Raw genomic sequence first — 12,402 nt, forward strand, 5'->3', positions numbered from 1 at the left:
GATCTAACTTGATTAGTTTGAGGGAAGATCTGCTGCCTATATTGGTATCGGTTGATATTGGTGTCGATAATGAAGTACTGGACAATATCAGTATATCGGATATCAGTAAGAAAGCCAGTATCAAGCGTCACTATTTAATACCACTCTGAAAGTGATTCAGCTCTTATATTGTACCTCTATAAAGGTTGTGCAGCTCCGCCTATTGTTGTGCTGGGTGAGTGTGTATGTGTGTACTTAGTGACTGTGCACTATTTTTAAGGGCTAATTCTCCTTTTAAGAGGCACCTCATTGGACTGTGTTAAAGCCCCAGTCAATCACATGACCCCTGCATTGATTCAACAACTCTGTGATTTATCGCATAGTCTCTCTGAAGAGCGCCTTTACGGCCGTTTTTGCATATGTGCACGTGTGTGTTTTTGTGTACCTTGCTTCTAACGACGGGTGAGATGGATCGACCTCCATGCCGCCACACACACACACACACACACACACACACACACACACACACACACATTCAAAACCACACCATTTCTCTTAGTGTTTTTACAGCCAGAGAAACAGGGCCCCCAGACTCACATCAACACATTGATATATCGCCGCTCCTTTGCTCCCACACAGGCAGGGAAGGTGACAGCTTCTGTTCCCCTGCAGAGTGCTTACCTCACCAAGCAATCCCCTATTCAATCCCCATCTCACACTAAAGACAAAGCTTGGTGTTTTTACATCTTTATTTTATGTTTTTCCCTCGTCATTGCTCACTGCGCAGGTGTGTCATGATTTGGGGGAAATAAGTTTCTCCGTTGTTGTCCTACTGCAGTACGGAAAGTGGAGTTCAGGATCTATTTAGGAATATTTCAGTGTCTTTCATTGTGAGTACAACTTGTTAAAATGATGTCTGCACAATATTTCTCATTCTTTGTCTCTCTCTCCCACCTCCAATCCCCGCGGTAAACATTGGTCCTTGTTGTTAATCCCGGGCATGTGGCCAATATTTATCAATCCATACGGAGACATGCCTGTTTGTTCCTACCTTTCCCTCTCCTCTACTTTTCTGTCCTCTCATCAACTGTCCTTATAGACTTTTCCCAGCGTCTCCATGACCACGTCCTAAGTTATGTCCTTTGTCCCTACTTTCCTGCCATAGCTCCCTCCTCCCCTGGTGTCGACTCCACCCCTTTGCAGCGAACAGGAAGTCACGGCACCGGGACGGGAAGCTACGGCCGTGGCGGGACCAACAACTATGCCACTGTGGGACCGGGCTACACCACCAGCGGAGGAGGAGGGGACATGTACGGCTCAGACCCCTATGTGGCTGACCCTTACCGCACCCTGCAGTACTGCCCCTCGGTGGTGGAATCACCTTATAGCAAGTCTGGACCCGCCTTGCCGCCGGAAGGCACCCTGCAGCGCTCGCCTTCTATTGACTCTATTCAAAAGGACCCCAGGTAAGGTTGTCTATAATATCAACATTCTGGATGAACTTATTTATTACTGTCACTTTCATAGGATGACGTCCTTTAGTATGCTCAAGGATACTGTAACAACCTGGTAGTTATGTGTAGTGTTAAAAAGTTCTGTGATTTCCGACTGTCTGTGAAGGTGACGTGAGTCCTGCTAGTGGGTGCAGGAGGAGGAGGACGCTGTGTGCAGAGGGGGCAGTTGAGTTAGCTGATGTTTTTTTGGCGTGGTTGCGACTGACAGCAGCCCCACCCCTTTTTTTTTTTTTTTTTGGCCACCTGCTCGTCATCCTGACAATTGAGACAAGTGCAGCCGATATTGAGCACATAGCATGGTGGTCTTCATTCTATGGCGTTTTTTGTTACGAACGCGCTACCATGAATGAATTAAAACGTCATTTTTGTTCAGCAACACAAGACTTACTGGAAAACTGCCTTGGAAGAATACACTGTGCCAATATTTGTGTGCATCAAGACCACTCAGCCTGCTTGTGGTTTTTGAATAACCGCTCGCCACGTGCAGAGAACGAGCCGCCCTACTTTGCCTCGGATTGGCCGCTGACCTGGGACAGTAGGCGTTTAAAGTGACCAATCAAGGTGAGGGGGGAGTCAGTGCCTGCACCACGTCGAAGGCACAGAGAGTGGGTTATAGCTTGCGGTTATTCAGAGGTCATGAGGAGAGTGGTGTTTGCAGATGCACGCTGCTTCTGGTTTTCACGCTGATGCGGATATTGCCACTGTGTTGACGCCGTAGTGTAGTGTATTCTTCGACGGCACACCGCGCTGTGGCTAGTTCTCCAGTAAGTCTTGTGTTCATGAACTAAAATTACTTTTTAATTAATTTGTGGTAGCGCGTTCGTACCAAGAAAACACTGTAAAACAAAGACCACCTGTATATACAAACCAACAGGTGGTGCCCAACAACTTCCCCAAAAAGAGGTTTTCTTCCTGTCACTCCCACACACACACGCACCAGTGGCATGGAGATATTCTTTGATTTTGTCTTAAAATGTTTTTCTTCCAAAAACAAGTCTTGAAAATGAGCGATCCTCTTATGTGGGCGAATGTGGCGCGTTCTAGTGACACACGCTGAAATACACAACTTCCAGGTCACCAGCGACAATTGAAACTTTGATTCTTTGAGCAGCTCATACTAGATTATCTTGCCATGTCGTATTTTAAGTCAATTTCTACCAGTAACAAAAACACAATAATTTTGTAGGGAATTGCACAAAAACTGAGTAAGAGTACTCCCGAACTGTAGCACAACCTGCCAAAATCACAAACCAAAAACGACACCCAACAGATTAAACAAGTGATAAACGGTAGTAATAATAATAATAATAATACATTCATTAAGTAAATGATTCAAATTAATTCTCCTCACTGCAATCAATTGTGTCCACACTCAATTACATCATGAAAGCTGATGTTATTTCAGCCAATTGCTTTTTAAAAAGGCCACACAAAAGCTGCTCTTATTTTAAAATTGTGTTTTTTTTTATCAAGCTTTTGTTTTATCTTCACTGTCATATAATCCTTCACTCTTCTAATTGAATTGTAATGGAATGCTACATTTTTCTTTGCCACAAGGTTAACTGGCCGCCTTCTGCAACTCCGGTCTCTCTCTTGCAATAATTGGATCTAGCAGAGCTTACATGAAGTGCTAAATGAGTTAGCAGCTATTAGAGACAAGGAACGCCTTGAGTGAAGGGCAGAGGTTATTTCGGTGGGTTCTTGTGTCTTAACAAGCTAGCAATGAATATTTAGTTTCATCGTTAGCATATTCTAAGCCCGATGTGTATGTGCGTGAGGGTGCTGGTAACGTGGTTAGGTCGCCATTACAGGATAGAGAAGCGGTGAGGACAGAGAAAACTCAATCAGGATAAGACAAAGGAGAGGAGAGGAGCATGTAGTAGGAAATATACAAGTACCTTGGTGGTGGTTTCATAATTTAAATTAGCCTTAGTTGTTTGTCTTTGAGTAGTTTCCTGAAAGCAGTGTTGGAATTCAGGGCAGACAATGGAGGAAAACAAATAAGGAGTGGTTGAAAGGGAGAAAAACACAACAGTTTGATTAGGAGGATGGAAGGAAGAAGAAACAAGTAGTGAAGGCCTGGTGGGTTGGGTTTGTGAGAAGAACATTAGCTCAGGGAGACTGGGAATTAGGGACCACTAAGGTGGAGGCGGCGAGGGTCACTGGTTATTGTTGCAAAGCTTAGGAGCTCAGATGTGTTGCAGACATCATGTGTGGGGTGTGTTTGGCCAAGAGAGATGAGGATTGATGGGAAGGCAAATGGAAGAAGTTGCAACACAGTGATCAAAAACAAGACGGCGGTATATTGTTTCTCCCTTGTGTTTGCTTTGCTTCACACAATAAACCTGCAGCACGTCTTACCAGTAACAAAATAGTCTCCCATCAAGGCCGCGCTTTTTAAGGCTACTGCCTGAACTCCCTATTCCTACTGAAAGGCAAGTTTACTTACGGAATGTGTGCAAATTGGAATTCAGTGAACATTTTTGGAAAAATGTGCCTCTAAAGTCGCATTAAACCATCAACATCCAACTGTCAGCGTGCCTCACAATACACAACTGGGCGAACATCAAAAGGATTAACCTCCCGTTTTGCTTATTCTTTGGCTTTTTGTGTCTGTCAAGGGGAAATCTGCTGCCAGCACCAACATAGATAAGAGACGAGACAAGTTATTTCAGAATAATGAGAGGTACAATTTAATACAACTTGCTTGCAGAGAAAATGTCTGACTATTCATGCTGAAATTTTACTTTATGTAGGAAACAATGTACATGAGGGGAGGGTTGATCTTCTTCTCCTGTACGGGACCGAGACAGTCAAGGGCAGACTCGCATGCCCAGACACTCCAGGCTATTTGAATCAAGTGATAAGCATATGAAGGACTTCTAACAGTGGTTTTATTACCACACTCACTCAACAAGAAAGGGCAATTAAGCACCGTTGGAGGAAAAAAATTTGAAAAAGATGGGTCATCTTGAATGTAAAGACATGCTAACAAACAGGTGGTGTCACTGCTACTATTTACATCCACCTCGTCTTCAGTCATGGTCAGCTACTGAGCATGCGCAAGAACCGAACGCCACGATACCCGGTACGTGTATCTACCATTGATTAATCTAAGCATTATGGCTGATATTTCTTGATTGAGGACTCAGCCATATCTCTCGCTTGTCAAACCGAACACCCGGTCGTTCTCATTCACAACCCAACTACCTAGCCCTGTACGGTGAATCTGAAATCTCATTGGTTAAAGATTGGTTTCTGACTCTGAGCAGATTACATTATTTCTATGTCCATCATTGTCTGTGGAGAAACAGATGTTCCAGTGTACCAAATGGAAGGTCAGTCAACATTGTGTTCAACCTCGTAGGTTCAATTATTTATGTTACCGCTTTTGAGCCAGTTAAAATGTCACAAACAGCTCAGTACTGCACGCATATAAGAGGCATATTTTTAAATGATTACTAATACAATGATTTACTTCTATTTATCTCTTGTTTGTTTATTTTCACGCATGTTGGTCTCGTATTGGTCACCGTCGTATGCAGTAACGCAGGGCTGATTTAGCACAGTCCCATATGAGCAATAGACCAAGGGACAATTGCATTGTTAGATTTGGGTGTGTTAAGATGCAGTGATGCAGTGGGCGCATTGTTGCTGTCACTCGTGAACTCGTCCCCGTGTTTGTTTGTGTGCGCTCAAGAGGAAAACAAGACACTTGTATTCCCCACTCTCCGCCTTTTGTCTCTTTGTATAAGTGCATTGCCTAAGTGTGTTGGATATATTTGGTTTATGTATGAGCCTACACAGGGGATACCTGCTCCAGATGGAAATGAAGGCAGTGGTAGGCTCTGAAAGTGTGTATGTGTGGACGGTTCTTGACCACAGGATTATATGCATACTGGGGATTCCATGGCCTTTTAAGTGAAAGACCCTGTCACTACACTGTTTACTACACCACATGCCTGGGGATTACTATTGTCTCCTCTGCAGGGAATTGATTTCTTTTTCACATGATAAACAGTTGCGGCTGCTAGAATTTTTTAGTGCTGTGACTTGCACATGCAGTTGCAATACATACACTCATATAATGTGAATAAAAAAGATATATGCAATGGTAAAATAAGCCTGTTCATTAGCATTTGCTGTATCTTATACTGTAGTAACCTGTGTTGATAGCTGGTTGCAGCACCACGGAGAGCGACATATAGTGTGTGTGATATGAATGGATTGAGCACCAAGGACAGGGACAACGAGAACAAAGTAGGACAGGGGTGTCCAAAGGTTTTCCAAAAAGGCCACTTTGATATTTTGATGTGATATAATATGATGACGTTATTCCCATATTATTACAACTTTTTCATAAAATTCTATTTTCCAGAAATGGTAACTTTATTTTGTTTTGTTTTGTTTCTCATCATATCAGGACTTATAGGACTTAACCCTAACCCTAATATTTCAACTCTATGTTACTAAAATTGTATTATTTTCCCTCATAATGTTATGAGTTCATTCTGGTAAAATTGCAACTTTTTTCTCTTAATATTTGGACTTTATTCTCACATAATTATACCTGCTTATTCTATTTCTGTTTTGTTTTTTTTACATTTTATTTTGCAACTAGTTCACGTTTTTTCGTGTAAATTTTCTTCTCGTAATTATGACTTTATCACATAATATTTTGACTTTTGTTTTTGTAACATAACTTTTTCCGCAACCTAATTTTCCAAAAATGACAACTTTACTCATTGTTTTGTTTGTTGCTCATAATAATCCATCCATCCATCTTCTATTCACACGGGTCGCGGAAGTATGCTGGAGGCTATCCCAGCTGACTTTGGGTGAGAGGCAGGGTACACCCTGGACTGGTGCTCATGATAATACGACTGGAAAAAAAAAAGTTTTCTTTTTTCTTTAATGTTTCAACTTTATGCTACTAAAATTACATTGTTTTTCCTCATAATATTATGACAATATTCTCATAAAAGTACAACTTTTTCTTGTTAATTACAACTTTTTTCTCTTAATATTTTGACTTTATTCTTGTAAAATTACTGCTGACTTTTTGACATTTTTGCTGTTTTTTTTCTAGTATTTTGTTTTATTTTTAGAATGTGCCGCGGCCTGCAAATGACCCTCGTACATTTGCCACAAGTTACTTTTAGTCATTTTTAAATGCATCCTACTATATTTGCACATGTATAAGGAAGCCGGAGTAGGGATGGAATTTCTTGATGCATTCTTGCACTTAGACCATGCACTTACAGTAAATTGGACTAAAAGACAGTGGACAGAAAGGAGGTTTGATATACTGAAGTGCCTATCTATTGAATCATAACAATCAGTTCCCTCGAGAGGAGATGGAAGCTGAAAAGAAAGAGAGGAGTGGTATGGGATGGTGGGACAGTCAAGGTGTGGGAGTCCCATGGTGAGGCAGGTTTTTTAAGAGAGACAAAAAAAGGGAGACAGAGGAGAGGACACACTCTTTTGGCTCTCAGCATGGCCCATGGGTAATATCCACTCCACATGAGAAATGCATGCTGGGATATGGTATCACCTCCAGGGGAGGGTAATGATGCATTGCCAGAACCTTGGCCCTGAGGCACAGCTGTGTGTGTGTGTGTGTTTGTGTGTGTGTGTGTGTGGGTGCGCATCTGCGACTTGGCCATCATCCCTGCCTATTGTGGGTAAATTGCCCATTGTAGTTATTTTCCTGTTCTGAAGTGGCCTATCTGTTAGTGGGCATATGTGTGTGTGTGTGTGTGTGTGTTTGACCTTGGGATGATAACGGGGGGTTATGTATACTTTCTTCTTTTCTTCGCTGGTCTTCCCTTTGGATCCGATGGACTTGAATGTGAGAGAATGTATTCATTTATCAAAACTTTCCGTTCCAAGAAAGCACGGAAGTAATTTGCTGCGTACCATAATCGTGACTCTTAGAATGACACAAGCGTCAGCTGTCATCACCTGCTGTCCCTATGGAATAGTCCGCGCATGTACCATGTTTCATTGATTGTGCAATAGTTTTGGTTTACCGCAGGTGTTTTTTTTATTCACCGTGGGTGTGTGGTCAGGATGGACACGTGTATTATTTGTCAACCTTTTTTGGTGGCATCAGCACAGCTCTCATCTCTACAGTAATACACCGTATTTAAACCGTATTCAATTGTCTATCCAATGGTTGATTGGAGATGTTTATTCAACACGGGTATGTGGTTTGGACAGATATGTGTGCATTATCTAGCGACCAATTTTGATGACGTCAGTATAGCTCTCCGCTCTAATGTAACATACCGTCATGGAAGAAATGATTAGAGCACCCTTGTTTCTTCAGTTTATTGATCCATTTTAATGCCAGGTACAACTAAAGGAACATTTGTTTGGACAAATATAATGATGATAACAAATATAGCTCATAAGAGTTGAATTTATTTCCATGGTTTTCTTGATAATAACCAAAATCACTTCTTCTATGAATAGTTACAGCATTGTACTGCCAAAGAAATCTAACTCTTATGAGCTTTTTTTGTTGTCATTGTTATATTTGTCCACGCAAAGGTACCTTTAGTTGTATCAGGCATTAAGGCAACAAGAAAACTGAAGAAACAAGGGTGGTGTAAGCATTTTTCCCTTGACTGCATTTAAATCAATTATATATGCAGTAGGTTTGATTTACTGCGGGTGTTTGTTTAGTCACCATGGGTGTGTTTTAAAAGTTCTGACCCTGCTTGTATCCACTGCTCTACGATGGAATACATTGTGGTTGTCTGCACCCGTGCTTATGACCGCTGTGTGCGATGTTATGAAAATCGCTTCACATGGCTCCACATACTTGTATTAGCGGACCGCCATCCATCTTTCGTGACATGTAATCAAAATTGTCAGAGGCGAGCGCGTCATGATCTAAATTATTCATTTCTATCTCGTCTTCCATATTCATCGCGGCCACACTCACATTTGTACGTCGTCATCTCCAGCATCATTTCCATCGCGTCGTTGTCATCTCCTTTTCCCTCCTTGCTGTATTATTGCGCCACTGTAAACTAATGAGAGTAGCAGGTGCACGAGGCACTCGCTAGTTTATGAGTTTTTCCCTTCCCTCGTGCGTCACCTGACTGTTTGCTTTTATACAGCCAACCACAAAGCAATTCACAAATATTAGCACTCACACACACTCTTGTAAGTAAAGTCCAATAAGCACAATGGAGCTGCTGGAGAGCAATTTATTGCAAGTATTTGTCACCTTGGTGTCCACTTATCAAGCTTTATCTGGTGTTTTCACAAAGTACTGTGCGAATTCATGTATACAGATATATGTGTCGTGTGTCGCACATGTTATTTATTTATTGTTTCATTGATTGATACAGAGCATACCAGACGATTTGTGTGATGTAATACTTTCTAATACGCTTCAGCTTCAAGCTATGTGCCTGTAAGTAATGTGCAACTTTAAAATACCTGTGTGCTTTGAGAAATGTCACATTTTTGACAGTTTAATTTGCTTCATTAGAACACTAATTATCTCTGCCTTGGAGATTGTAGCTGCTGCGTCGGCCACTGACTACACACGTACAATTTTTAGTCTAATTTAATTCATTTGTGAATGCAAAAATGAAGTTTTGGTGTTAAAATACAGCTGTTTTATACATTTCTACACATGCCACGTATTAGAAGTGTCACATTCCGACATTTATGAAAGAGGAAATTACCACTCGTGACTGAAATTGTTTGCATGTGTAATACGTATTTCTCTGATTAGAACATGTCAGCTGATGATAGTCATTACTTCTATGCGCATAGAATAAAAACACAAATCACAGCCTTTTAAAATGAGCACAACATTAAATTAACACCACTCTCCCTGTCGTATATTATAAACAATAAAACTAGAGCTGTAATCCCCATGAGGCAGGATTTATTGCAGGATTGTTGCATTGTGTCGCATCAGTTTGATCCAAGTTAATGGCAAATGAAGTATAAATGTCATAATTATTCCTCATTAAAAAGGACAGTAATATGTGGAGACATTTTCATCACGTTTTGGGGGTCAGTAGAAGGCTAGTGAGTTCATTTTAGTGTGAATTAACAGCACACTAGTTTAGCTTGTGTTAGTGGTGGTAAAAGGTGCATATAATAATAATAATAATCATAATAATAATAATAATAATGATGATAGTAGTAATAATAATGAGGAGGAGTTCAGTTTTGTTACTGTTTTGAGGCAATTTGATGTGAGCTAGGAGTTTATTTCAGATAAGCAAGAGGGAAGTTTATGGGTGATTTTTCACCTAAATTAAGCATCTTCAAGCATAAAAGTGGCTAAATGAACTAAAACACAAATTTAAAGTAGTCAGAAGACTCATTCAATGACATTACGATGACATGTAGTATTCTACGCTGGCCACTAGGTGTCAGTAATGTTGGGTGAGACACACAAGCATCGGACTTGATTGCCGGCACCCAGGCTTGTATTGTTGGTTTGTATTGATCTCACAACAGGCACAATAATCCCTAACACGGGCTACTGTTGTGGCCGTAACCCACGCCAAGCTAAAACTCAACTCTGAACCCTCAACGTCACTTCCTGTCCTGCTCCCACTCAGTTCTTCTCGCCGCGTAACACATTTGTGTGAGCACAAGTTTTATTTGTGTCTTTAATGGCTTATTTATATGACATTTATTCATTTATTTATTCATAAGCAGGTTTTCTGTGCTCTAACTAAGAAGATATTCTATTTATAAATAAAGAAATTCGCTTATTACGGGTCTGGAACCAATTAACTGCGGTCAACGAGGGATTACTGTAATCATTATGTCCATTGTACATTTTGCAGTACATGACATTATTAAGGTATTTAATTAAGGTAATGAGGAGAAACATGGTAACTTTACATGGATACAAAAAATGCATCAATTAAATTGTATATCAATACAGGGCCACAAAATGGGATATTTCCCTTCTAGTACAACCGTGCAATGGGTATATACAAAGGAGGAAGATGACTAAAATATTGCTCAATTTTACTTCAAAATTGGAAAAAAAAAAAAAAGTCAGACATTAGTTGTACAGTTTATTACATATTAATGGAATTTTGGACTGAGGGGGCCAGGGTGGGAAGCAGGCGGGACTTTCTTTATTCATGCTTGAACGATGCCGGTGCCAGCAACTCATACAGTGGTTTGTACAGATAAATACATTAATATTGCAGCTCCTCAATCGTACATTCATCACATCCTTGCAGATGACACACACACACTTTGACCTTATCAGCTTTCTGTGGATAATTTGTACTTCCATGCGGCATGCGGAAGCTCACAGCTAGCAGAACCTTCATTAGACGTGAGACATAACGCCTTTGCAATCGGCGGATCACGCGCAGGTTCACATCCTCATTAGTATTATCGTCGCGAGAGGAGCTCACCTCTCCTGTTTCTCATTCAGAGGCCAAAGCGTGCTTGTTGAGGTGATTGCATCTGGGCTTGCAAATCAAGAGACAATAGGCCAGTAATTTCTCAGCCTGCTCTCATTCTTCCGCCAGCTTAATCGTCCTCTCTCACTTTGATTGGCTGAGTGCACGAGATGAAGAGTTTTGATTGGTTACTTTTGCTCACTTGTGTTTTATCACGCCGGAAATTAAAGTGGCTTTTCTGGATCTGATGATCCATCTTTGCATTTTGTGAGTGTAGAGGTCGACCAATGTCGCACCTCGGGTACACTGGAGGAATCAAAGGGGCCAAAATCGGCCTAAAAATAAATCATTCACATTATAACCTACATGTTGACACTTACAATATTTCACTTGCTGACGTTATATAATTTACATTCTGTTTTCTTCCTGTGTGCGTAACAAGAAATCAAATTTGATAAAAATGAAGTGAGAAAATATGAATAAGTTGTCAATAATAAATAAAATACTAAATAAAATAAATACATAAAAATAAAATAAAGACGAATACAAATAAATGTGGACTGAATCACACAGTTTATAAGTAATTTCTGTACATAAATTAAGCAATAGTTTATGGGTGATAATCAGTGTATTAGATGTATTTCTTAATATTGTTGAATTTGGCATATGTTATTGTGAAGTTGTATAACTGCATTTCCTTGATTGACAACGTAGAAAATAAACAATCAATCAAATATTCCTTATTTTAAAAAATATTCCGAATTGGGTGAATCTGCTCCTGAATGTTCTGAACTCCTGTTTCCAAGCCAGTGCAGCCACGTAGAGCACCTCGGTTTTATTCGTCAATTAATTCCACGCAATTAACCACATGTTCTTCCAGATGAATTCATTGTTATGCTCATCCCTAACAGTCAGATCTGTTGTAATGTCACTGTGTGTTTGTTTTGCTCCACTTATGCTATATCGCTGCCTTAAAAATCCGTTTTAGCGGGGTCGCTGTATAATGGTCTCGGTCGCGTTCGTCTAATAATCGTTTGACAAAGTGCATGTTTCACTGGCTTGACGTTTAGCTGCGTAAACATTCGATAATTGCACTCCGTAACGGGAACCGCGACAATGGCTTGAAAATTACTGTTCAGCAAATATGGGCTAATAGCTGTGTGACTGTGCGTGTGTTTTTGCTGTTTTTCCATCATGAATGTGCGAGTTTATGGCAACAATGTCAGCTTAATTACTTATTCAATTAAGCCTGCAGGTTCTGTGTGTTCAGCAAATAGAAAGGGCTCACTAGGTGAGGCCATGGAAGCACTTGAACACACTCGCAGGACCACAGGATCTTGATGTCAAAGTGCAACACTTGATTTGCATTTCCGATCATGTCATGTATAGCATGTAGCAGCTTTGCTGTTATTATTAAAATCATTATTATTACGAAGTCAGCTGGGATAGGCTCCAGCATATGGATGGATGGATGAATTACTATACTCATTGTCAAACGTCTA

General features: G+C 40.5%; 1 protein-coding gene across 9 annotated transcripts in view; it reads left to right on the top strand.

Annotated features, from left to right (window-relative positions):
* The window catches only part of ctnnd2a (catenin (cadherin-associated protein), delta 2a), a 245,352-nt gene that overhangs the window by 145,481 nt on the left and 87,469 nt on the right, over nt 1–12,402 (top strand). For 8 of the 9 annotated variants that reach the window (XM_054765059.1, XM_054765060.1, XM_054765061.1 and 5 more), the window contains one exon: nt 1,079–1,445. In XM_054765059.1, coding sequence (XP_054621034.1) covers nt 1,079–1,445 — 367 coding nt within the window. The remainder of the gene's footprint in view (nt 1–1,078; nt 1,446–12,402) is intronic. The other variant, XM_054765055.1, reaches the window with a different exon arrangement.

The sequence above is a fragment of the Dunckerocampus dactyliophorus genome, chromosome 21, assembly GCF_027744805.1.
Source record: "Dunckerocampus dactyliophorus isolate RoL2022-P2 chromosome 21, RoL_Ddac_1.1, whole genome shotgun sequence".
Lineage (NCBI taxonomy): Eukaryota > Metazoa > Chordata > Actinopteri > Syngnathiformes > Syngnathidae > Dunckerocampus > Dunckerocampus dactyliophorus.